Source organism: Haliaeetus leucocephalus, unplaced genomic scaffold (genome assembly GCF_000737465.1).
Source record: "Haliaeetus leucocephalus isolate CR32 unplaced genomic scaffold, Haliaeetus_leucocephalus-4.0 Scaffold164, whole genome shotgun sequence".
Taxonomy (NCBI): domain Eukaryota; kingdom Metazoa; phylum Chordata; class Aves; order Accipitriformes; family Accipitridae; genus Haliaeetus; species Haliaeetus leucocephalus.
This window is the reverse complement of record NW_010972600.1, coordinates 1,791,513-1,813,481: the sequence shown is the minus strand read 5'-3', so window position 1 is coordinate 1,813,481 and position 21,969 is coordinate 1,791,513. Positions and strand designations below refer to the sequence as shown.

General features: G+C 39.5%; 1 protein-coding gene across 4 annotated transcripts; it reads left to right on the top strand.

Moving 5' to 3' along the window:
- Positions 1-6,769: 6,769 nt before the first annotated feature.
- UPF1 (UPF1 regulator of nonsense transcripts homolog (yeast)) lies at positions 6,770-21,432 on the top strand. Of its 4 annotated transcripts, none has more exons than XM_010563247.1 (23): positions 6,770-6,994; positions 7,426-7,515; positions 8,076-8,243; positions 9,158-9,338; positions 9,928-10,089; positions 10,755-10,839; positions 11,021-11,119; positions 11,333-11,441; positions 12,296-12,455; positions 12,569-12,687; positions 12,962-13,126; positions 13,358-13,472; positions 13,668-13,811; positions 14,264-14,477; positions 14,695-14,812; positions 16,452-16,608; positions 17,587-17,729; positions 18,444-18,618; positions 19,331-19,412; positions 19,934-20,095; positions 20,440-20,657; positions 21,121-21,243; positions 21,363-21,432. In XM_010563247.1, the coding sequence occupies exons 1-22, from the start codon at positions 6,798-6,800 to the stop codon at positions 21,238-21,240; spliced, it is 3,183 nt and encodes a 1,060-aa protein (XP_010561549.1). In that variant the 5' UTR covers positions 6,770-6,797; the 3' UTR covers positions 21,241-21,243; positions 21,363-21,432. The 4 variants fall into 4 exon arrangements, with proteins under 4 accessions (XP_010561549.1, XP_010561547.1, XP_010561548.1 ...); XM_010563245.1 differs by having other exon boundaries at positions 11,324-11,441; XM_010563246.1 differs by having other exon boundaries at positions 9,149-9,338.
- The last annotated feature ends 537 nt before the right edge of the window (positions 21,433-21,969 follow it).

The window sequence follows — 21,969 nt, the reverse complement described above, 5'->3', positions numbered from 1 at the left end:
CTCCTCCGCCTCCCTCCCCGGCAGCGCCGGACGGGGAAGTGGAAGCCGCGTGTGGCTGCTCGCCTGCCCCGTAGAGAGAGGAGGTTGCCGGCTCCGGAGCGGGCCCGGTAGCCGAGCGTTTTGCTTCTGCCCTGGAAATAGAGGGGGAGAGCGTTGAGGATAACGCTTGAAGGCAGTTGTCCGCTGGTAAAGCCGGCGAGGTCCGCGGCTGTTATCGTGACAGTTGTGTCGCTTTTCGGTGCGGTGTTGAAGGAAGAAGTCGGAAATGCTTCTGGATGTCGTTTCAGGTTCTTTTTCTCTTCAAAAGAAAGACGGCTATAGGTGGCATTTGGTTATCAAAAGTTGGGCGCTGAGGAAGTTCAGCGTTACTTCCTTTAATTTCTCTCTGACTAAAAGCAAAATATGCTTTCAATTTTTTTATTTTTTTTTTAATTCTTACTTCTTTGCCACCTTTTCTGCGGCACGGTTGCTAGGCTGGTTTGTTTTGGGTTTGTATGGGAGTGACAGTCGATCTGGCCTGAGATTTAAGTTGAGAGGCCTAGTTCCCCATAACTTAAAAACTGGTGATTTTATTTTTTTTTAATATGGTCTGTTGATGGTTGGTATGCACGTGACAATTGTATTTATTTCACAATTTACAAAGAGAAAGTAAAGAAGTAACTAGGGTTATATGCTCACAAGTGAAGAAGTCTTGCAGATGAAGATACTATCTGTCACTGTGCTACATCTTGACTGTCTCTGTAGTAAAAACAAAACCCCTAAACTCTTCCACGTGTTTTAAAAAGTCAAACTTTTTCTCCATTTAAAATCATGGATTATTCTGCTAAATTTCATTGCATCTATATAAATACTCATGTAGTCCCTTTCTTAACAGTTAAAGGTTTGTATGTTGTCTACGTTTTAAAGGATGATTTTTAAAGAGGAGTTGAAATGCTTTAGGTAACTTTTTAATCCTGAAACAAACATAGTTTGAGTGGGCTTGATTTTTCCTTTTACTTGCAAAACCTGACATATCAGGATCTGTAAATGGTAGAGCTGTGGAAACAGAAGTGAGCAGACTGAAAACAGGCCAGCATGTCCAGGCGCTGAGAACCTACAGGTGTGCAGCACAGGACTGAAGGTGGTATTATCCTGTCCGAGCCGTATCAGGTTTATCCCAGGACAAATTTGAATGATTTTCTTGTGCTTGAAAGTGCTCAGTGTACAGCCTGGGCGAAGCTGCTGTGCGGTGACTTGCTCCAGGTTAGTGTGTTTATGAGACAGAATTAGCAACGTGACCCCATGGGCTACATGTTTATTTTCTGTTTGATTTTACAGCTTTTGAATTTGGGTTTGGTAGACTTTATCCAGTTTGAGCACTGAGATATCAGAATTATTAAGCAGTGGTAGTAAAATCTTGTCTGTGTACAGCCAGACTATACATTGCTTGATTAAAAAGACAGTTTTATTAAAGTCTTAGTTTTTAAAGCTTTAATGGGTTGTGATCATTCCAGAACTCCTAGTAGAGAAAATGTGGCCAGAAGAAGAAGAAAAAAACACCCCAAAATAAGCCTTGTAAGCTAAAAGACCAGATGAGAGGATTAATTTGTCTCTTTTTTTTGTCTAAACATGTTTGAAAAGCCTTTGAAGTGAAAAGAAAAAAAAATATCTGGAGAGCACATTCAGGTACTAGTATGTGTATAACCATCTGTCCTGGCAAGAAGGAAGAGATTTTTTTTATTATTATTTTAATTTTTTTTTAAACCGAGTGCATTTATGATGTTTCCGCAAACTCTTGTGGTCATCCTGATCCTCGTTTATACTCTAGAAATTTAGGGTTTTTTGGGGGGGAGGGTGGGGAAAGGGAATGGACCTATTGCAACAAGAACTCTCAGAAGATTAGTAAGTATAGTGTCCTCCTGAGCTGAAGTACAGCAAAACCCAGATCCCTGGATCTGTTTAGACTTGCATGTTTCAATGGTCTCATGAGCGATAAGATCAGAAATTGTGTATTTTTAAAGATTCTGGGGAAAATTTTGCTGCCTTCAACAAAAAACTTGTTTTGCCTTTTGGCAGGGGATGTACCAAATAATAACTTCTAAGGCCCTAAAATGGATCACATACATTTTGCTTAATTAAAAGTTGTCACTGTGATTATAATTAAAGCTACTTGAATAAATAATCTTTATTTGAAGCTGATAAACATTGGAGGTGTATACTTTTACTCTGCTGTTCCATATTCTGGTATCTTTTTAGTGTCCTAGTGTTTAAAAATATTAGTTGAGCAATACAGAGCGCCTAATTTCTTAAGAAAATGTGATTGATTTAGGCAGTCTATAAGAGCTTCCTTTCTCAACGTATATTTAACTAATAGTTTAAGAGGATGTTGTTACAATTGATTAGTGTCCAATTGACAAAAGATAGTGAGAGGTTAGTAGCGCAGAAGCAATGTCTACTGTTTTCTCTTCAGAAAACTATATTTCCATTGTTTACATGTGATTAAAATCAAACATAGGAATAGATATTTCTAAATATTTTAAGATAAATTCTGATTTCTGCCTTATTTTTTCATTCTTCCAGGCAAGGACTTAGTTTATGATGCTAGGAGGCAGTCACATGCTCAAGAAGTCTGATGGACAAGGCACATGGTGTTAATGTGTTAGCTAAGCTGTTTGAGTGGTTGAAAGAGGCTGGGTCAGCTATTAGATTTTTGGTCTAGACTATGGAGGCTGGATTTAATTTCCAGTTCTAACAAAGACTTTTTGTCTTAGCAAAATGACTTGCTCCTTGTTGCGCAGGTCCCCATGTGGAAATACAGCTTACTCCACAGTGCTTTGGAGGTGGTGTGCAGGTGAATGTTCTCAGTAATATCCCCTTCCTTATTTTGAAAGAGAAAGCAAATCAGTATAAGAGATTATAATAAGGTACTGTAAATAGCCTATAGCTTTAATGTTAACAATGTACAAACAACAAATAGTTGAATTACCCATGCAAGTTTGAAAGTGTATATTTTTTTCTAAAGCATGAGGGAAAATTACCCGAATCAGGACAGTGTGACTGGGTGTCCTGCGGCTACTGTGCAGTGTTGAAGTGCATTGCCATGACTGATTGGACTGCAGTCTTGTAATGAGTACTCCTAGCAAAATACCTACTTAACTGCAATTAGTTTTCTTGTTACAGCTTGAAATGTACCACTTTAAAGTAGAACTACATGAAGTGGATATAGCTGCATTCACCTGTGGATCAGCTACAGAGGTGGGTGGGGGGTATGTTAGCCAGAAGGACGAGGAGAGATTGAGATGACAATATTCTGTTACCTCTGATTTGGGGACTCGCATATGGTCAGGAGAAGCGACTACATCGTCTGATTTACCATTCTGTAACTCTTTTCCCTGGACCTTTACTGTTGTCTCTTGAACAGTATTTTAGAGGCCAAAAAAGGAGCGAGGGAGGGATGGACCAGTACCTTAGTGGTAGTTTCAGAGTGCCTCAATGTTCAGATTGCTGTAGCTGTTAAACTTGCTGTGCCAGAAGTTTCAGTCAACACTTTTAAAATAGAGAAGCCCCCCCCCCCCCGGCTTATACAACAGTTGATGGTGCCAGATTTTTAATAATATGCACATAGGCTAACATCACAGTAGGTTTGAGAACAATAGTTGAGTCACTTCCTCATTGTGTGCCTGCCAAGGCCTAGTACTAGCTGCTGGATTTTCATAGTAACAGGTGACATCATTCCTGCCTAACTCTCTGAAAGGGTAGGAGCTCCCTGGGGTGTAACTAGCAGTCACCTGGTGCAGAAGTACAAATAGCTTGCAGTTGTTGTAGTTTCTGGGTTTTCTGGCTTGTAAAGTCTGTGTTTTCTTTTAACTTCATTACTGTTCAGCAATCCAATTTTTTATGAGCACCCAAAAACTAATTTGATGAAACTTGTCAACTGATGTGTATAATAATGTGTTGTGGCTCTTTTGAATAGACTGATAGAAATGGACCTGTGAATGCCTGGTATTCCTGCTTCTAAGAAATTCAGATTAACTTAAGGCTTTGGCATTCCACCTGTCCCATGATCAGTTACAAGTTATCTTCATATTTTGTAAAAATGGCACTATCTATTTAAAATGGATACTTATCTTCAAACATCTGTGGAGATGCTATTACACAGTGAGCTGATTGGATTTGGGTTCATCATACTAATGGGTTGTTGTATGCCACTGCAATTTCTTTGGGTTTTTTTTCCTTTTTCCCCTTTACTTCTTTTCACATTCTACACTGATGGTTTCTCTTGGCTGATCTTTCTATTAAAAGCCAGTACTTGGAGGTAACATCATGTTGTGGTTTAACCCCAGCCAGCAACTAAGCACCATGCAGCTGCTCACTCACTTCCCCCCCACCCAGTGGGATGGGGGAGAGAATTGGGGTGGGGAGTAAAACTTGTGGGTTGGGATAAGAACAGTTTAATAGAATGGAAAGGAAGAAAATAATAATGACAATAATAAAAGAATTGGAATATACAGAACAAGTGATGCACAATGCAGTTGCTTACCCCTCACTGACGGATGTCCAGTTAGCTCCTGAGCAGTGATTCCCCCTCCTGGCCAGCTCCCCCCAGTTTATATACTGGGCATGATGTCACATGGTATGGAATATGCCTTTGGCCAGTTCAGGTCAGCTGCCCTGGCTGTGTCCTATGCCAACTTCTTGTGCCCCTTCAGCCTTCTTGCTGGCTGGGCATGAGAAGCTGACAAATCCTTGACTTAGTCTAAACACTGCTTAACACAGCTATGTTTTCAGTTGTTGCTATCAACATTCTTCTTATACTAAATCCAAAACATAACACTATAGTGGCTACTAGAAAGAAAATTAACTCTATCCCAGCTGGGATAGAGTGAAACCAGGGCACATGAATAGAAAGTCATACCATTTAGACTGGGTTTTGCAAATGCACCGCATTTCATTTGAAGATAATGAAACAAAGTGCTATTGAGTCCAGTTCCTTACTGCTGAGGGCAAGTGTGAAGTGGCTTACACTTACTTTTAAATTTAACTCTTGCAATTGGCTGTTAAATTTCTATGTGCAATGCTGAAACTAGTTGGCATCGAATCTAAATGAGACTTTCAGAGAAGTAAGCTCGTTTTGATTTTCTTATGAGTTGCAGCTTTAAAACGCTACAGCAACTATTTTTATCAAATTTCTTTTAATAAAGATTTAGCATTCTTCTCACTGTGGACAGCTTTCTCATGTCTTGTCAGAGAATTAAGTTACAGATACCAGCTAAACTGCATTAAAAGTCTAAGTGCAAAAGAGTTATTAAAATACTGTCTTGATAGACAAAGGCCTTGAGTGATTCTTATGCTCCCATTGATTAGCTAGTTAAAACTTTCAGAAATAAGTATTTATCTAACCTTGTCTAACCCAATACCTTTAGAAACAATTGGGAGTTTTAATACATCTGATGGTTTTGCTTTGATAGGGAAGCTACCTCACAGCACTTGTCCCAGATGTTTTCTTAATATTGTGCTAATCATTGCAGTCACTGTGGTGGTCCCTCTCCCACCTTTTTCCAGTCAAAGTTAATGTGGATTATGGACTGTATGCTTATTCTCTTGGATTTTAGCGAGATCTTGCTAGACAGGTCAAAGAATCAAGTGATTGAGTGAACAGGGTTTTGGAGTAGGTGGGGATCTAGCCATCTTGGGGGTTCTTGACAGCTTCATGTTAAGATGCTGAAGCTTCCTTGTGGCTGTTAGTCTGTAGAGATGCAGCTGTGGAATTAAACCCAAACACCTGTGAGGCCCAAGGGGCAACAGCTGCTCTAGCCATGCCAAAATCTGATTTGTGATATTCACACTTCGTGATGCTCCTGCCTGGTGGTAAACACACTGTACTCAGTATTGCCAAAAAGGAGTTATTTTTAACTTGAGAAGGACTTGATGTGTAAAAAATGCTGACACAGCACCAAATGTTGCAGAACTTCATGGTTCTGGCAGTTAAGTGTATTGTCAGTGGAAAGAGCACACCTGTTCTGTGTGTGCTGTGTTGGCACACTTGATCTCTGAAGTGTGTTGCTCTGAAAACTTGAGCTGTGTTACTAGTTTTGATGGACTTTTACAGTTTTCTGGGGTAACTTTAGCATCATTTTTTAAAGGAAATCATATCGTAGCTAAACCAAATTTAAAGTAATGCAATAGTGACTGTCATACCTGATGTATTTAAGTGTGTTTCTTTGATTGTAATATGGTTGGTACATCTTGAACAAACAATACTGCCTGGAGAGTTAGACACTCTGCTGAAAACCAGTTTCTGTTATTTCTTGCACTATTTCAATTTTTTTTTTCTAAATTAGGCTTATATGACAGCAGGTTTCTCAGTTACCTGCTCTCTATTGTCCAAGTGTCATGAAGTCGTGCTTCTGATACCTTGGCAGAAGGAGAAACATTGAATTGGTGGATAGACAACAGCAGAAATGGGTGGGGAAAGTCCTATACAATAAAGAACCTGGTTTTGGCAGTAAAATGAAGGATGAAAAAACAATGTTTGATACTGCTGGAATTGCCTAAATGGAATTTCATGTGTTGTGTAAAACTGTATGGAAAAATGTGTTCTGCAGAAAAGCAATCTCCTTTTGTTAACTTTCTTCTACTTATCAGTTGTAGTGTAAATAATCCTGTAAAATAGGAGCTAATGAAGCAAATATTGATTATATAACTGGTATGTGAAACTGGTGTTTCAGTTCTTACCAGCATTTTTCTTTCCTTTTGAGATTTTCCAAATTAAACACAAGTTTTTGCTTTGAGGAGTAGGGGTTACTGTCTTTGGCTTTATGTTTTGGAGTCTGTGTTCATTGTATAACTTAAGCACTGACCTCGTATTTCAGGTTAATGGACCTGATGGCATTCTACAGAATGGAGCTGTGGATGATAATGTGGCTAAAACCAGCCAGCTTCTGGCAGAATTGAATTTTGAAGAAGATGAAGAAGATACGTATTACACAAAGGATCTTCCTGTGCATGCTTGCAGGTAAGACCTAATCTTTGCCGCGGGCTTATTATTTCCAGAGGGCAGGAGCGCTTCGTGTGAGTGAAGGGTGTATGCTTAGAGGATTTTTTGGATTGTGAGAGCAAATTCCTTGGAGACATCTATGTACTGGTAGGAAGATAGTGCCCTCTGGTGAGTTCTTGTGTACGCTTACAGCTGCCAGGTCCAGCAGGTCTTTGACCTCCCTTGAGGAACAGGAGGCTAAGCCAACATAGAGATGGTAATGGTGAGAAGTGTTAAAATACTTGTGACTCAGAAGTTTACCTCGTATCTGATGCTTTTACCAACACTTGTGTTCCCTAATTTTCACTTTCCCTTATTTTTGTACACTACTACGTAGTTTAAATCTTGTATTTGAATTTTCCTATAAGCAAGTACCTAATCACTTCCTGTTTTTTCATTTTTAATTCCAGTTACTGTGGTATCCATGACCCTGCTTGTGTGGTTTACTGTAACACCAGCAAAAAGTGGTTCTGTAATGGGCGTGGAAATACATCTGGCAGGTAAATGGTCAAATGATGGAAATAACAATGACAGTCTTGTTTTAGAATGTGTTTGTTTTGAAGTGGTGCGATGGCTGTGACTTACATTTTGGTGATAATTGAAGTCTAGCGACTTAAATGTGAGCCTCCAACCTCCTCTTTAGCTTTTATGCTGTTGTCAACTTAGACCTCGATCTCAGCAAAGCTTGAATCACTTCTGTGAAATGATCTTGCTGCGTCTTCCCTCATCCTGTCTTCCTCCAAAGCACAGTAGAACTGATGCTCTTGACCAATGGAGTTTTTGGAGGCTTCTTTCAATTACCAGTAACATAAAAAGAATTTTTTAGGCATTCCTTATTCTTTCACACTCATCTACCCTAAAAACACTCATGTGCTGAGAAATCATTGAAACTGTGTTAGCAGTCTTTGCTTGGATGAAAAGAGCAAGATCTTACCAATGTCTGCCACAGTGTAAATAGATTTTGTTTGTGTCTTTTAGTAACTGAGCTGATATATTAAGTTAGGACTAAATGTGATTTTCCTATTAACTTCATATAAATGTATGTCCTCTCTGGTTTCAGCCACATTGTTAATCATCTTGTGAGAGCAAAGTGCAAAGAGGTGACTCTTCATAAAGATGGACCTCTAGGAGAGACTGTCTTGGAATGTTATAACTGTGGATGTCGTAATGTGTTTCTCCTTGGCTTTATTCCAGCTAAGGCAGACTCTGTGGTTGTTTTGCTGTGCAGGTGAGAGAATGCCTTTGTTGGCATGTTTGTGTCAAGTCTGTTGCATAACCTTATTTCTAAAGGGCAAGGCTTGCTTTCATTTTGTACCAAAATATATTTTATACTCTAATTTGCCACCATTTTTCCTTTAGGGGATTGTACAGACTTCATGAATTGTATACAAGTAGATAATGCAATAAAGGGAAATCCTCTTATGCTAGGCAAATGTCTTAGTTCTATAGAAAAGTATTTCTCCCAAATGAAACAGTCCTTAATGGAAGAAAGGTGTGTTTCTCCCTTTTTAAAGTGGGATTTTCAGTTTTGGAAGAGTAACAGATCAGTTCAGGAAATTACTCTGGAGCCCTACTGGAGTAGTGACTGTATTACACAGTATGTTTTTCTGTCATCTCGTAGAATCATTTGAAGATGACAGTAGATTGGAAATTGTTCTCTGACAGGTTCTGTCAGAAATCATGATTTTATAATTGCATGTATTTTAATTAAATGCTGTCACTTACCGTGTATTTGACAGTAGGTGTGTTTCTATGGAATGAGTTCTTCTATTTGTTTAAACAACGGATGGGAAGTAATCCCAAGTGTTTTCTGATATATTGTATGTGTGCATAGTCTCAGTGGACTGTAACCACTTTCAAAGGTGAGTGTCATATTTAATATTTTGGATGCTGAAATTTTCAGTTCTAGAAACACCCAATAAATACAACTTACGATGCCAAGCCTTACCAGTTTTGAAATGGCAAATATAGGAATTAAAAAAGAATTGGCCCAGCAGGTTAGGGTTGTTTTGTTTTTTTCCTTTTAAATGAGATACTTGAGTTGTTCTAAGAGCATGATAAACCTATTTTTACACTTCACATGGTAGACTTTTTCTTACACTTGTCTAATTTAAAATTTTTTTCAATATTTTGGTTGTGCAGGCAGCCATGTGCCAGTCAGAGCAGTTTAAAGGATATTAATTGGGACAGTTCACAGTGGCAGCCTCTTATCCAAGATCGCTGTTTCCTTTCGTGGCTGGTAAAGATTCCATCTGAACAGGAACAGTTGAGGGCACGTCAGATTACGGCTCAACAGATTAACAAACTGGAAGAACTTTGGAAGGTATGTGCTGCTTCTCAAATTCCAGTTATGTTTTACCAAGTGCCAATTTTGTGGGTTTTATGAAGGAAGGGCAAGACTGTTTTAGCAACTGTATAAGGCAGGGAATTTACTCAAATCAGATGAGGTTTAAATCCTGCAGATTTGACAAGCAATGCAACTGGGAATTGATCAAAGGATTCAGGAGATCATTTATCAAAGTAGGAAAGTTTCACCCTTAGGTTCTTCAGCTCTGTTCAAGTTGCACTGTCAGGCAATCTGAAAAAACATCTTTCCTTCCCTATATGAAGTCCTTCACTTGTTTCTGCTTTATGTGATGACTAGCTGAGTGGGGAACTGTTAGTCCATGCTTGGTATTCCATTACTGCTTTTTGGGAGGTTTTTCTGTACATCCTTTAAAGCATAACAAACCTGACTGAATGTGAGTGAGAATGACATATAATGTCTTGGTGTAGTTCTAACAAGTGGTTATACCTTGATATAACTTCTGTAGTAGTAAAATACGGTATTGGTAGTCCTGTTACACAGTGAGAGATTGTCACTTGTCTGTACTTAAAGCTTTGAAACAAAACATTTATGGTTTAAATTCTAGGAAAATCCATCTGCAACCCTTGAGGACTTAGAAAAGCCTGGTGTTGATGAAGAGCCACAGCATGTCCTGCTTAGATATGAAGATGCTTATCAATACCAAAATATATTTGGTCCTCTAGTCAAGCTTGAGGCAGACTATGACAAGAAACTCAAGGAGTCTCAGGTAATATGCTTGCAATATGCCTGTTTGAGGAGGCTTCTGACTAGTTCTCTGGTATCAAACACATGGTCACTGTCAGCAGCATAGAAGGATGGCTCAAGTGAAATAAATGTCTTAATTACAGTACTACTACATCGCAGTAGTTACAGTAGTAATGATGATGTTTGACAGCAGGAAGAGGAAAGAAAAATCCTCAAACTGAGGTTTTAAAAAAGAGCTTGAAACACTTGCGAACTTCCATCTTTTCTGTGTTCAAAGTTTATCTTTCCAAGAACCATGTTCTATTGTAGAACTGTGCAACTTGGCCACCTTCTTTTATGTTATCCTCATAACCTGCAGTTACCTTTGTCAGTCAGAGTTTCCAATCAAACTTGAATTATATGAGGTCATGCAAGCACTTAGTGAATGTTTTAAAGGTGGGGGGGGGAGAAAATAAAGCAGGTGGTGATTAGGATTTTGTTTCTCATTAACTCTTGTAGAACAGAATTATCTTCTGCAGATGATGTGAACTCAGTCCATAAGAATAAATACAGATATTTGTCTATACAGTGATATTGAACAGCAAGTTTTGTGTTTCCCCGCTATTTTGAAGTATAGGACAGTGAGGACCCTGGTAGTTGGCAAACTGCTCTTTAAGAACATAATAGATGCCTTTTCTTTGCCATTAGACCCAAGATAACATCACAGTCAGATGGGACCTGGGCTTGAACAAGAAAAGAATTGCTTATTTCACTTTGCCAAAGACTGATTCAGGTAATGACAGCTTGATTGTATGTTTTGTCTGGGTTTTTTTTATGCCTGGTGAATAGCATCAGTGTTTAAAGAACTGTGATGATCTGGCCTGGGATGTAAAATAGTACTGTAAGTGTTCTGTGTTGGGGGATGATTGTTCATTGGTGAACATTTTTAAGAGCATTTTTTCCTTCCTTTGTAGATATGCGTCTTATGCAAGGAGATGAGATCTGCTTGAGGTATAAAGGAGACCTGGCCCCTTTATGGAAAGGAATTGGTCATGTTATCAAAGTTCCTGATAGTATCCTTTACTTAGTGAGCCTTCAGGAAGGCTTAATCCAAGGTTGAAGTCTCTCCAAGAAATCAGTAAACGTGTACAAAAGTAATTTTGAGATAATTTTAATTTGTCGTGGGGATTTGCTAGGAAAAAAAACCACCCAAAACCAAAAATCAAAATTGGGAAAAATAAAATTCAAATTTTTGCTATAGATTACTACTTAACGAGGTTCTACAGATTATGGTGATGAGATAGCCATTGAACTGAGGAGCAGCGTTGGAGCGCCTGTGGAAGTTACTCATAACTTCCAAGTAGATTTTGTATGGAAGTCTACTTCATTTGACAGGTATTGAGAAGGCACTTCAAAACTTGGCAGATAGTGGGTGCAGTTGGTGTATATATCTTCCTTTACCTTCAGTGAGAATTTTTGAACAAGAAAAGCTGTATTGTTTCATGACACCAGCAATCAGAAATCCGAGTGTGCCCAATGTATCAAGTCTATGAACATGTGATATCTGGTTCATAAAGCAACAGGCCTAACTTTTACTAGAAATAGAATTAACCTGAATGCTATCAAATTGTCGATTTTTCTCATTTTGAAGGCACATCTGAGGTTTCTTGCAAATACATCAGGGAGGGAAATTTACCTTATGTTTAGTAATACTTGGAATATAGGAAGAAAAACTGTTTTGTAGTTCGGCTTCCTGAACACTGGTCCATCACGAAGTGTTCTCTGATTTTAGTTGGTATTCCTAAACTTTGAATTGCTTTAACTAGCTGAAATTCCAAGACATTTGAATCAGCTGTGAGGTCAATAGACTTCAGATATGCCTGTACTGCATTTTGTAAGATAGGAGTTTGTTTATTATCCTGAAAGAGATACACTGAGTACAAATTTTCTTCCAATCTTGCACCTAGAATTACTATTGCAGATTCTGTCAGAGGCTGGTGTTTCTCTACAGGTTTTTTCTGGTTATAATACTTCGTAGTATTCACATGGGGAAAAACAAGATCTGTGTTCTCGGAGTCTAATTTTTGTCTCTTAATTCTGTTAGTATTCTACATTGTTCTCTTGTCCCAAGGTATATTTTAATTTGTGCCTGATGTGTAATTAACCTTTGTGTAGGACACTTGTGGATAGTTGTATTTGAGGTCATACTGATTTTTTTTTTTTTTCCCCCTGTCCTTCCCTCATTTCAGAATGCAGAGTGCTTTAAAAACATTTGCTGTGGATGAGACTTCAGTGTCTGGGTACATCTATCACAAACTGTTAGGTCATGAGGTAGAAGATGTAATTATTAAATGCCAGTTGCCAAAGCGCTTTACAGCACAAGGACTTCCTGATCTCAACCATTCTCAGGTAACCTCATCTCCTTTTTACTACACACAAAGAATATGATAAAGGATGTATGAATAGAGGTTGTAACTTCTTATGCATTGAATGCTAAATAGCAATAAAAATTTTTTTAATAGGTTTATGCTGTGAAGACTGTCCTGCAGCGTCCTCTGAGCCTTATTCAGGGTCCCCCTGGTACCGGAAAAACAGTGACATCAGCCACAATTGTCTATCATCTGGCTAGACAGGGCAATGGGTAAGAACTATTCTCTCTAAGTCCTTATGTGTGAGGCTACTTTATTAATGATTGAAGAATCAACTTGATTTAAAAAAATCAAAATAACTTGTATCATTGAACTAAAGGTTTTCTAGAAGTATATTTTTCTGGGGAGACTTGTGCTTATTTCGGAAAATATTCTTCCCCAGCATATTTTTTAAGGGATGTGTTGTAACACATGATTTTATTACAAGTCTAATGGAAAAAAGTATACAGCTCATTGAGACTTACTTTTTGCTTAATCTTTTTCAAGGCCTGTGTTAGTCTGTGCTCCGAGTAATATAGCTGTAGATCAGTTGACTGAGAAGATCCATCAAACTGGACTGAAAGTGGTTCGTCTGTGTGCTAAAAGTCGTGAGGCAATTGACTCTCCTGTATCCTTCTTGGCATTGCATAACCAGATCAGAAACATGGATAGGTAAGAAATGGTTGAGGGGGGCAGGGGAATGAAAAAACCAACTTAAGTGTTGTGATGGACACAGCTGACTAACTGTGTAATGATGACAGCATGTATTTGCTTGATGTGATAACTTTTTTGGTTCTATACATGTGTCGTATTTAGTTTTACAAGTGAATTTCAATCTAATCCTACCAAGTTGTTAATTAAGCCATAAAGCAAAATTCCTTTTATTTTTTTTGTTTTTCCCAGCATGCCAGAGCTTCAGAAACTGCAGCAGCTTAAAGATGAAACTGGAGAACTGTCATCTGCTGATGAGAAACGTTACCGTGCACTGAAACGAACAGCAGAGCGTGAATTACTTATGGTAAGGTTCCATTGGGTCTAGCAGCTTAAATAATTGCCTTCTCCCACTTGAGGCTTAGTTGCAATTTGCTGGTGGAGATCAGAGTACAATTTAACTTTTGGGGGGATTCCTGGAATGGTATTGAATACTCTTCCATGTAGAAATATTGTGTGTTGGTATCCTACTTGATTAATTTCAGTTTCATTTCTGTCTCAGAATGCAGATGTGATCTGTTGCACATGTGTGGGAGCTGGTGATCCAAGACTTGCAAAAATGCAGTTCCGCTCCATTCTGATTGATGAAAGCACACAGGCTACTGAGCCAGAGTGCATGGTGCCAGTTGTCCTGGGAGCAAAACAGGTAGGAGCCATTGGATTTCTTCAAAGAAAATTTCATTAAAGAAAGAGTTTATAAATAGAGGAAGTAGCATTGAGCAATAACATTCACGGTGTAGGCATGCAGGAGTACAAAATTCTTTCCTTTCGTGGAAAACGCTTCCATAATATAGATCTAAATGACTTTATTTTGTGTTAGTCCTGTTAGTTTTCTGTTTCCATGGCATAATCTTTGCCTAGAACATGTTGGTCCTGCTGGAACAATCTGGAGACTGAGTAAGATTTTATTCAGAAATGATGAGCTGAAAAGCTAGTTGACACTAAAAGTTTATAAGCCTTAGATTAGATCTGAAGCTTCTTAAAAGTCAGACTGATTAGTTCCTAATATATTTTATAGTAGGATATTGCTATTGTTTCTAGCTATTGGACAAGTTTCAGAAAACAAACTTAGATATCTACAAACTTTCTTTTCCACAGCTTATTCTTGTGGGTGACCACTGCCAGCTTGGTCCTGTTGTGATGTGTAAAAAAGCTGCAAAGGCTGGCCTATCTCAGTCTCTCTTCGAGAGGCTTGTGGTGCTGGGGATTCGTCCAATTCGCCTGCAAGTGCAGTATCGCATGCATCCTGCACTTAGTGCTTTTCCATCCAATATCTTCTATGAGGGTTCACTCCAGAATGGTGTTACTGCAGGTAAGCAAGAATGGTACTCCTGCAAATTACTTTCTTTGCCATTCATTAAGGATCAAAGGAAGGATTCTTTAATCTAGATGAGTTTGTTAATACATTAGCTAAAAAAGAGAATTGCCACTGCACTTACTTCTGAGTCTTTAAGGTGCTTTGATATGAAAGTGAGTGTTCTTGCTAGTTAAGCAGTGCTAACTTTTTTTACTGTTTTTGTGCTCTTCAGCGGACCGTGTGAAAAAAGGGTTTGATTTCCAGTGGCCACAGCCAGATAAGCCAATGTTTTTCTATGTTACACAAGGACAGGAGGAAATTGCCAGCTCAGGCACCTCTTACTTAAACAGGTAAACAAAATTCAACACTGAGATATAAACTTACACTGGGACGAAGTATTTTTAAATATCTCAAATGTAAGGGAGATTGTTAAATGAAACTATTAATAATCCTGTGACACCCCTTGGAGACAGTCACAATTAAATGAAGTCAAGGGAAAGTGCAATATACAATTCCTGCTGCAGACCAAATATCTTGGCATTTCTCTATCCTTCAGAATCTCTGCAACAAAATTCATAGTATTCTGTAGTCACTGTGACTTGTGGTGCCTTGCAATGTGAATAAAGGCATAAGAGCTAAATAAAGGGCTTGTGTTTTTGAAGAAGAGCTACTTTCTGTTTCTATGCAGGGTGGTATCTGTACTTCAAATGAGCCAACCCACAGACCTCAGATGTGTTGTGTGCTGGGATACAGTACTTCGGTGCTATTGATTCTTATGTTCTGCAGTAGTTCTTCTAAATTAATAAAATGCTGTTTCCTATTAACAGCTATGATTGAAATTGCTTGTATGCTTTTTTTTTAATAAAAGCTGCCATCAAGGATAGTGCAGGCTGAGCTGCATTTCAGACTTGATTTGCCCTAGGCTCCCTTTACAGTAAACAAAGAGAAAAAGGCATCTCCAGAGGGAGCAGTTCAGAACTTAAGTGTGTTTGAATTGTTCTGTGGAGGCGCGTGTTTTCCTTCACTGGTAGTATAAGGAGCACGGGACAATTAAGTGCCTAATACGTTGGATGAATTTGGGCCAGCAAGTAAACTGACTGCAGTTGCAGCAGGAAATACTGATTAGGTTGCATTTTTGAAGCCAGAATTCCAATTCCAGAAGCAGAGTCCTAAGTCTTAGATTTTGGTGGGGGTGTGAAAGGGAGGGGAATTCAAATTTCTTTTTTGTATCCCTTTTTTCTGCATATTCCAACTTCTTTTTCAAAGAATGAGCCTAAAACGCTTTGCTCCTCTTGGTTGTATGCATTCGTTCATGGGCCTGGAAGGGAAACCAGACCAACTTATGAAAAATATCTGCTGTGATATTTTTAATCTCAGTCTGTTTCATGAACAGCATGTGCAAGACTGCTGAATGCAGCAAGCCAGATTGTGCACAAACAAATGGCATGATAGTTGGCTGACAGGGAGATTGGCATTAAAAACATTCTATATTTAAAACTTTAAGATAAAGCAACCGAAGGATCTGTTTGCACAGCAGGCTGGAACACTTTTAATGATCTCGCTCATAAAAGTACACGTGTACATTTAACTCTACTAAGAAGTTCCATTCGGAATGATGGCCACCATGAATTTTGCTATTCCAGGAAGTCTAGTTGTGTAGTTCTGAGAAGGTGGAGGTATATGTAAGGAGAAATTTCTGTGTCATTCTGAGACCTTCTTTTGAGAAGTTGGCTTTTGCCCATATTCCTCTGGCTGTGAATATCTGTGTATGGCCTAAGTTAAGAGGTGGTAATGGTGAATGTTCCTGCAAAGCTTAAGCTGTATTAATCTGAGTGCTTGAAGAGTCTAAAACTGGTCTTTTTCTTGAAGTAGCCTTTCTGACAAAACACTAGCAAGGCATATATGTTCAAGTTTTTTAGACCCATTAACTTGCAAAAAGTTAGCCCTAATGCCTTGGTTCTCCTTAGATAAACAAATCTGTCTTTCTAGGACGGAAGCTGCCAATGTGGAGAAGATAACTACAAAGCTATTGAAAGCTGGTGCCAAACCAGATCAGATTGGCATTATTACTCCTTATGAAGGTCAACGATCCTATCTGGTGCAGTACATGCAATTCAGTGGTTCCTTGCATACAAAGCTTTACCAGGTACGGAGTCATTGCACAAATGAGAACACTTGGATGCAGAGAAGCTAGAAAAGTCAGATATTGTGAAACTTCACAATGTTTTCACTTTTAGTCTGGCTTCTTAGGCATCAGTCTGTGTTTATTCTTCAGTAATTTTTGAGTTTAGCTGATTGTGGTTAAAATAGACCAGGGAGAAGAGTTTAGGCGGTATCAAATGCCAGTAAGTGTCAAGGGAGCAGTTGGCCAGATAAAAGAGAAAGCCCTGTTGAGGTCTCTGTTGAAAGGAAGGTTTCAGTGAGTCTGTCATCTGAGGACTCATTGAGGCGCAGAAGGGAGAGGTCATGAGTGCTTCAGCTGTGGAAAAGCTTTAGCTTGTATCTTAGATAAAAACATCGTGCCAAGAGATGCAGGAAACCAAGCTCCATAAATTCTGATGGTCATACTATTTATTTACTGGAATTCTTCTACCAAACATTAAAATCTGTTGCTACAAACAAGATGGTTGTATGTTTAATATAGTCTGTTTTGCAATATTGAGAACTTGGTCAATGTTTTCACTGAAGGAAAACTTGGTGGAAATACTCTTACTTCTGCCAGGAATGATCTGTCCCTCTGATTCAGGTTTCTTGGTAGCTGGGAGCAGCAATGCTAATTTGGACCTGTCTTACTACGAGGTTTTGGAATAGTCAGAGGTCTTTTTGGCAACATACCTAGAAAAGGGATGCTTTCCATAGTGCAAATGCCAGTTTTAGGGAAATATGAGAATCATAAAGCAGTGAACATAAAAGTAATTTGTCCTAAACTGAGACTGTCTGTTCTCCTTTAGGGAAACTATTTAGTCACTAGTGGAATTACCAAATCATTCGTCATAAGAAAAATAACATTTTTGTCAAATGATTGGCACTGCTAGTGCATGGCCAATGCATTTTGTAATGCCTGTTGGTAGCATAGCTGTTTTGCACTGTGCTTCCGTGATTTACATGTTTTCCTCTGTTTCAGGAAGTGGAAATTGCAAGTGTGGATGCCTTCCAGGGCCGAGAGAAGGACTTTATTATCCTTTCTTGTGTGAGGGCCAATGAACACCAAGGAATAGGGTTTCTGAATGACCCCAGGCGTCTTAACGTAGCTCTTACAAGAGCAAGGTAAAATAAAATTGGGCAAATTTTTCTATTCTAGAGACCTAATTCAGTCTGCTAAAGCATCGATACAGTCTGACTAACAAAAAGTCTGTGTTTTATGGGTAGCGGGCCCATTCCCTGCTGCACCTCGTTTAAGGAAGCCTTGAATGATTTCCCCATTCCCTACAATTTAAAAGAGCAATTTCAACCTAATCAGTGTTACCATTTGGCATCAGTAGTTTGTAGAAGCTGCTGTGTCATTCCCCTTTGTTTGCAGGACAGAAGTCTTCCCTTCATCTGCTGCTTCATCCTTTCCAGCAACCTTTTTTTACCATTTTGCTTCTCTTAATGGATTTGATTACTGAGAAGGGTAATGTGGAATCAACACTATATTGGTTGGTTTCCTTGGTTTCTGCAAGCTTTCAGACCAATACAGGGTGGTGGTTGGTTGAGTACACTGATGTGTTTGGCAAGCCTGCAAAAGGAAGCTTGTGATGATTGAGAAACTGGCTGCAGCAATCTCTTTTCAAGTGTTTTGTCACACTACAGAAATCATCTGCTGTAAACAAAACAATTGTCAGGGTCTCCTAAACCTACCATCGTGGACTTCTGTTAGGTGCCTTGATTTACTGTAAAAAAAGAGATAGACTTTGAGGCTGTTCTGACATTAAAAATAAAGCTATGTTACATATTACTCAAAGTTAATTTTAGTTTTTCTCTTTGTCTGTTGTTGTACAGGTATGGAGTAATTATTGTTGGGAACCCAAAAGCACTGTCTAAACAACCACTTTGGAATCACCTGCTGAATTACTACAAGGAGCAGAAGGTTCTGGTGGAGGGACCACTGAATAATCTCCGGGAAAGCCTTATGCAGTTTAGCAAGCCCCGGAAACTTGTCAATACCATCAACCCAGTAAGTTGACCTCTCCTGTCTCTCAGGTGTTTGTGGTGTGAAGCAATTGGGGGTTGATTGACCAACTATAAATGGATGGAATAAACAGTCACCCACATAGCCTCACACACCCACAACTTTCCATTTTTGTTGCCTAGTTAATGCAGTGTGACCCAATTAAGTTGCTGCTTCAGCTGTTTCTAAGTTGAGTGCTTGTAGAAAAGCCTTTTTGGTGCTTTTTTTTATTGCTCTTTATTTACTGCAAAATTTTATGAGGGTGTAACTTCTGAGGTGAATGAAACGTAAAGTAACTGTTTTGTGTAGAAATGGCAAGCTCATTAGGCATGTGTACTTAATAGCATTGTACTCTAATCCTCAACCTGCAAGTTTTATACTTAGTCCTTTAAGTAGTTATTGGGGAGAGAAGCTTGTCAGCTATCACAGAAGGACAGTGGTAGGAATAGAGTAAGGGGAGAACTATCATAAGAACCTCAAAATAGACTGAAAATTCACCAAATGTTTCACAATTTGAGATAGGCTGCCTGTAGGATCTTTATTACTTTATCTTGTTGTCATGATGTAGTTGAAATACTAGTGGTGTGTTTTCCAGCACTTGTAAAGTATGCATGATCTGTGGAGTTTTACTGGATTTTTACCTGAAATAGCTTACACTGAAGCTGCAGTGCAAAGTTTTCTATGCAAAGGCTTTGTCTAACTCCTATAATGCTTCCAGGGTGCCCGTTTCATGACTACTGCCATGTATGATGCACGTGAGGCTATTATTCCAGGATCTGTCTATGACCGGAGCAGTCAAGGTAAAGGAAGCTGTCAAAATTAACACCTTTATAGATTTACTTTTTTTCCCCAACTAGTTCTTGGGGTGTGGTATCTTACAGATATCAAACTTCTAAATGTTTGAAGAGCCACTACAGAAAAATATGGGATTTAAGAACTGAAGAGGTTTGTGATCTGCCTGGATTTTGCTCTCTGTATGTAGAAGCCCCTACAGTCTAATGTGATGTCTGCAGAGCAAATGAAAAATGAGAGGGAAAGGGAGTGTGTGTAAGCATTTCAGGAATCTTAGATGGTGCTGTAAAAGAGTAACTTTGTAGGGACGAGCATGTGTTAGATGAGTCTCTGACATTTTCAAGTGTGGAATAAATGATGAACTAGAAATATTGGTGGTTCTTGGCAGCGGTAGGCTTGTCCTTTCAATTTTTGATCCTGATTTATCCTGCTCACAAGTCCTCCCAGTACTGTTAAAAGCAGGAATGTTAATTGATTTTTAAATATTCGGTATGCCTGAAATCACTGTGGCTTTTCCTCCCCTCCCCAGGGCGCCCATCCAACATGTACTTCCAAACCCATGACCAGATCGGGATGATTAGTGCTGGCCCCAGCCATGTCGCTGCTATGAACATTCCTATCCCTTTCAACCTTGTGATGCCACCGATGCCACCACCGGGATACTTTGGCCAGGCTAACGGACCAGCCGCAGGTACAGGGGCAAGGGTAAAGCAGTACAAAAGCCATGTTTTAGGTCTGAAGTCGAAGAATGGCTTTTGTTACTCTCGCAGCAGTGCTGATGAGAGTAGATGTGCTTCAGTAATAAGTCTTAGTTGTATGGAGTACAAACCCGACAGCACTGCAGCCTCCAGTGAGTGTCCCTTTGCCAATGCCTACGCTGGTGGTTCCGCCTTTTGATTTCTCTGCACCTGCTATCTTGAGTACATATAAAATGTTGCCTCTTGCGAGTGATCAAGTCTTTATAGAAACAGTTAATTCTCATGTGTTTCCATGTGTCAGACTTCTCACTGTTGGTTGGGATGAATGCTTTTGCAGGACGTGGGGCGCCAAAAGGGAAGACTGGTCGTGGTGGGCGCCAGAAAAATCGTTTTGGGATTCCTGGAACTAGTCAGTCAAACCTTCCAAATAGTCAAGCGAGCCAAGATGTGGTGTCCCAGCCTTTCTCCCAGGGTCCACTGACTCAGGGGTATATCTCCATGAGTCAGCCATCACAGATGAGTCAGCCTGGGCTCTCCCAACCAGAATTATCACAGGTAAGCAGAATTTTGATGTGTAGTCTGCTCTTTTTCCTGGGTATTGTGTCGGTGATCTGTGTGTATGCACATCCTTGTTTCCTAGTACTGAGGAAAATGGAAACTAAAGCCATTTTCAATGGCAGCCACAGCATTTCATACTCCTCCACTTGGTGGACTCTCTAAGTACACTCAGGCATAGAAGTGAAATGCTACATGTATCAACTTCAACTTGAGCCCTAACTTTGAACTGCTTGCCTATTCAACAGCCAGCTATTGCAAAAGCCTTTGTATTTGTGGAAATTCTGCAGCAAAAAGAGTAGATTTTTAAAAAACTAAAACACAACCAAACAAAAAAAATCCCCCAACAAAACAAAACCTCTCAGACTTTATCATTAATCATGGCTGCCAGGTATTCTGCTTTGTAAGGGAGCACTTGAACTTGATAATGAGTTAGACGCTTAACACACACTTTCATTTTCAGGACAGTTACCTTGGTGATGAGTTTAAATCTCAGATTGACGTGGCGCTGTCACAGGACTCTACTTACCAGGGTGAACGTGCATATCAACATGGTGGAGTGACGGGACTGTCACAGTATTAGAGTGTAAGGCACTTGAGGTTCACTCCTCTGCTTCTTACTCCCTGATTTAAGTTCATGAACACAGTGTTTGCCTTAAGAGTGATATCCCTAATGCAACTGTTGTTTTGCTTTCTTGCTTTCAGGTTGAGGAAGAAGAGCTAAGCTTGTGTGGAGCTTAGTTCATCAGCATTTTATTCTGGGTAATAAAAAAAATAAAATAAAATGGATACCTGTTTTCCACTGCTAAAACTGAAGCACCACTGTGTGAGAGCAACAGGAGAAAGAAACCAACCAACGGAGAGGAGAGAGAGAGAAAGGAGCGCGCGCGAGAGAGCCCACTGCTAGCTCACTGAGACAAGGAGACTGACCGGAGAGGAGAGAGAGCACTGAAGGACTGGCTGGCGCCTCACTGGGAAGGCAACTCACCCTGAAATGAGTGGTCAGCTGAGTCCCTGCTCCCCCAGTCAAACAAGCTCGAGAGAAGGGCCTTAAGCAGGTTTCACTTCATTCCATACTTCTCTTTGCGAGCAGGGCATTACTTTTCAGAGCAGATGGGGAGAGGAAAACCCTCATCTCAGAGTTGTTCTCGTTTTAAAGGGGTACTATATTTTAGCAGTAACTGTTTACATTTTAGAAGCAGAGTATCTGAGAGAGAGAGAGAGTTCCTGACTTAAGTGACAGCAAGCCAAGCAGAAATCCAGCGGAACATAGCTGATGCTCAACTCTGAGATGCAGGTTTTGTTGTCCAAC

Excerpts from the sequence above, each read along its gene's own strand:
- UPF1 (XM_010563244.1), top strand. The coding sequence starts at position 6,798 with ATGTTTTGGAGTCTGTGTTCATTGTATAACTTAAGCACTGACCTCGTA. Across the intron at positions 13,127-13,357 it reads CAGATCAGAAACATGGATAG|CATGCCAGAGCTTCAGAAAC; the intron begins GTAAGAAATGGT and ends TGTTTTTCCCAG. Across the intron at positions 13,473-13,667 it reads CAGAGCGTGAATTACTTATG|AATGCAGATGTGATCTGTTG; the intron begins GTAAGGTTCCAT and ends TTTCTGTCTCAG.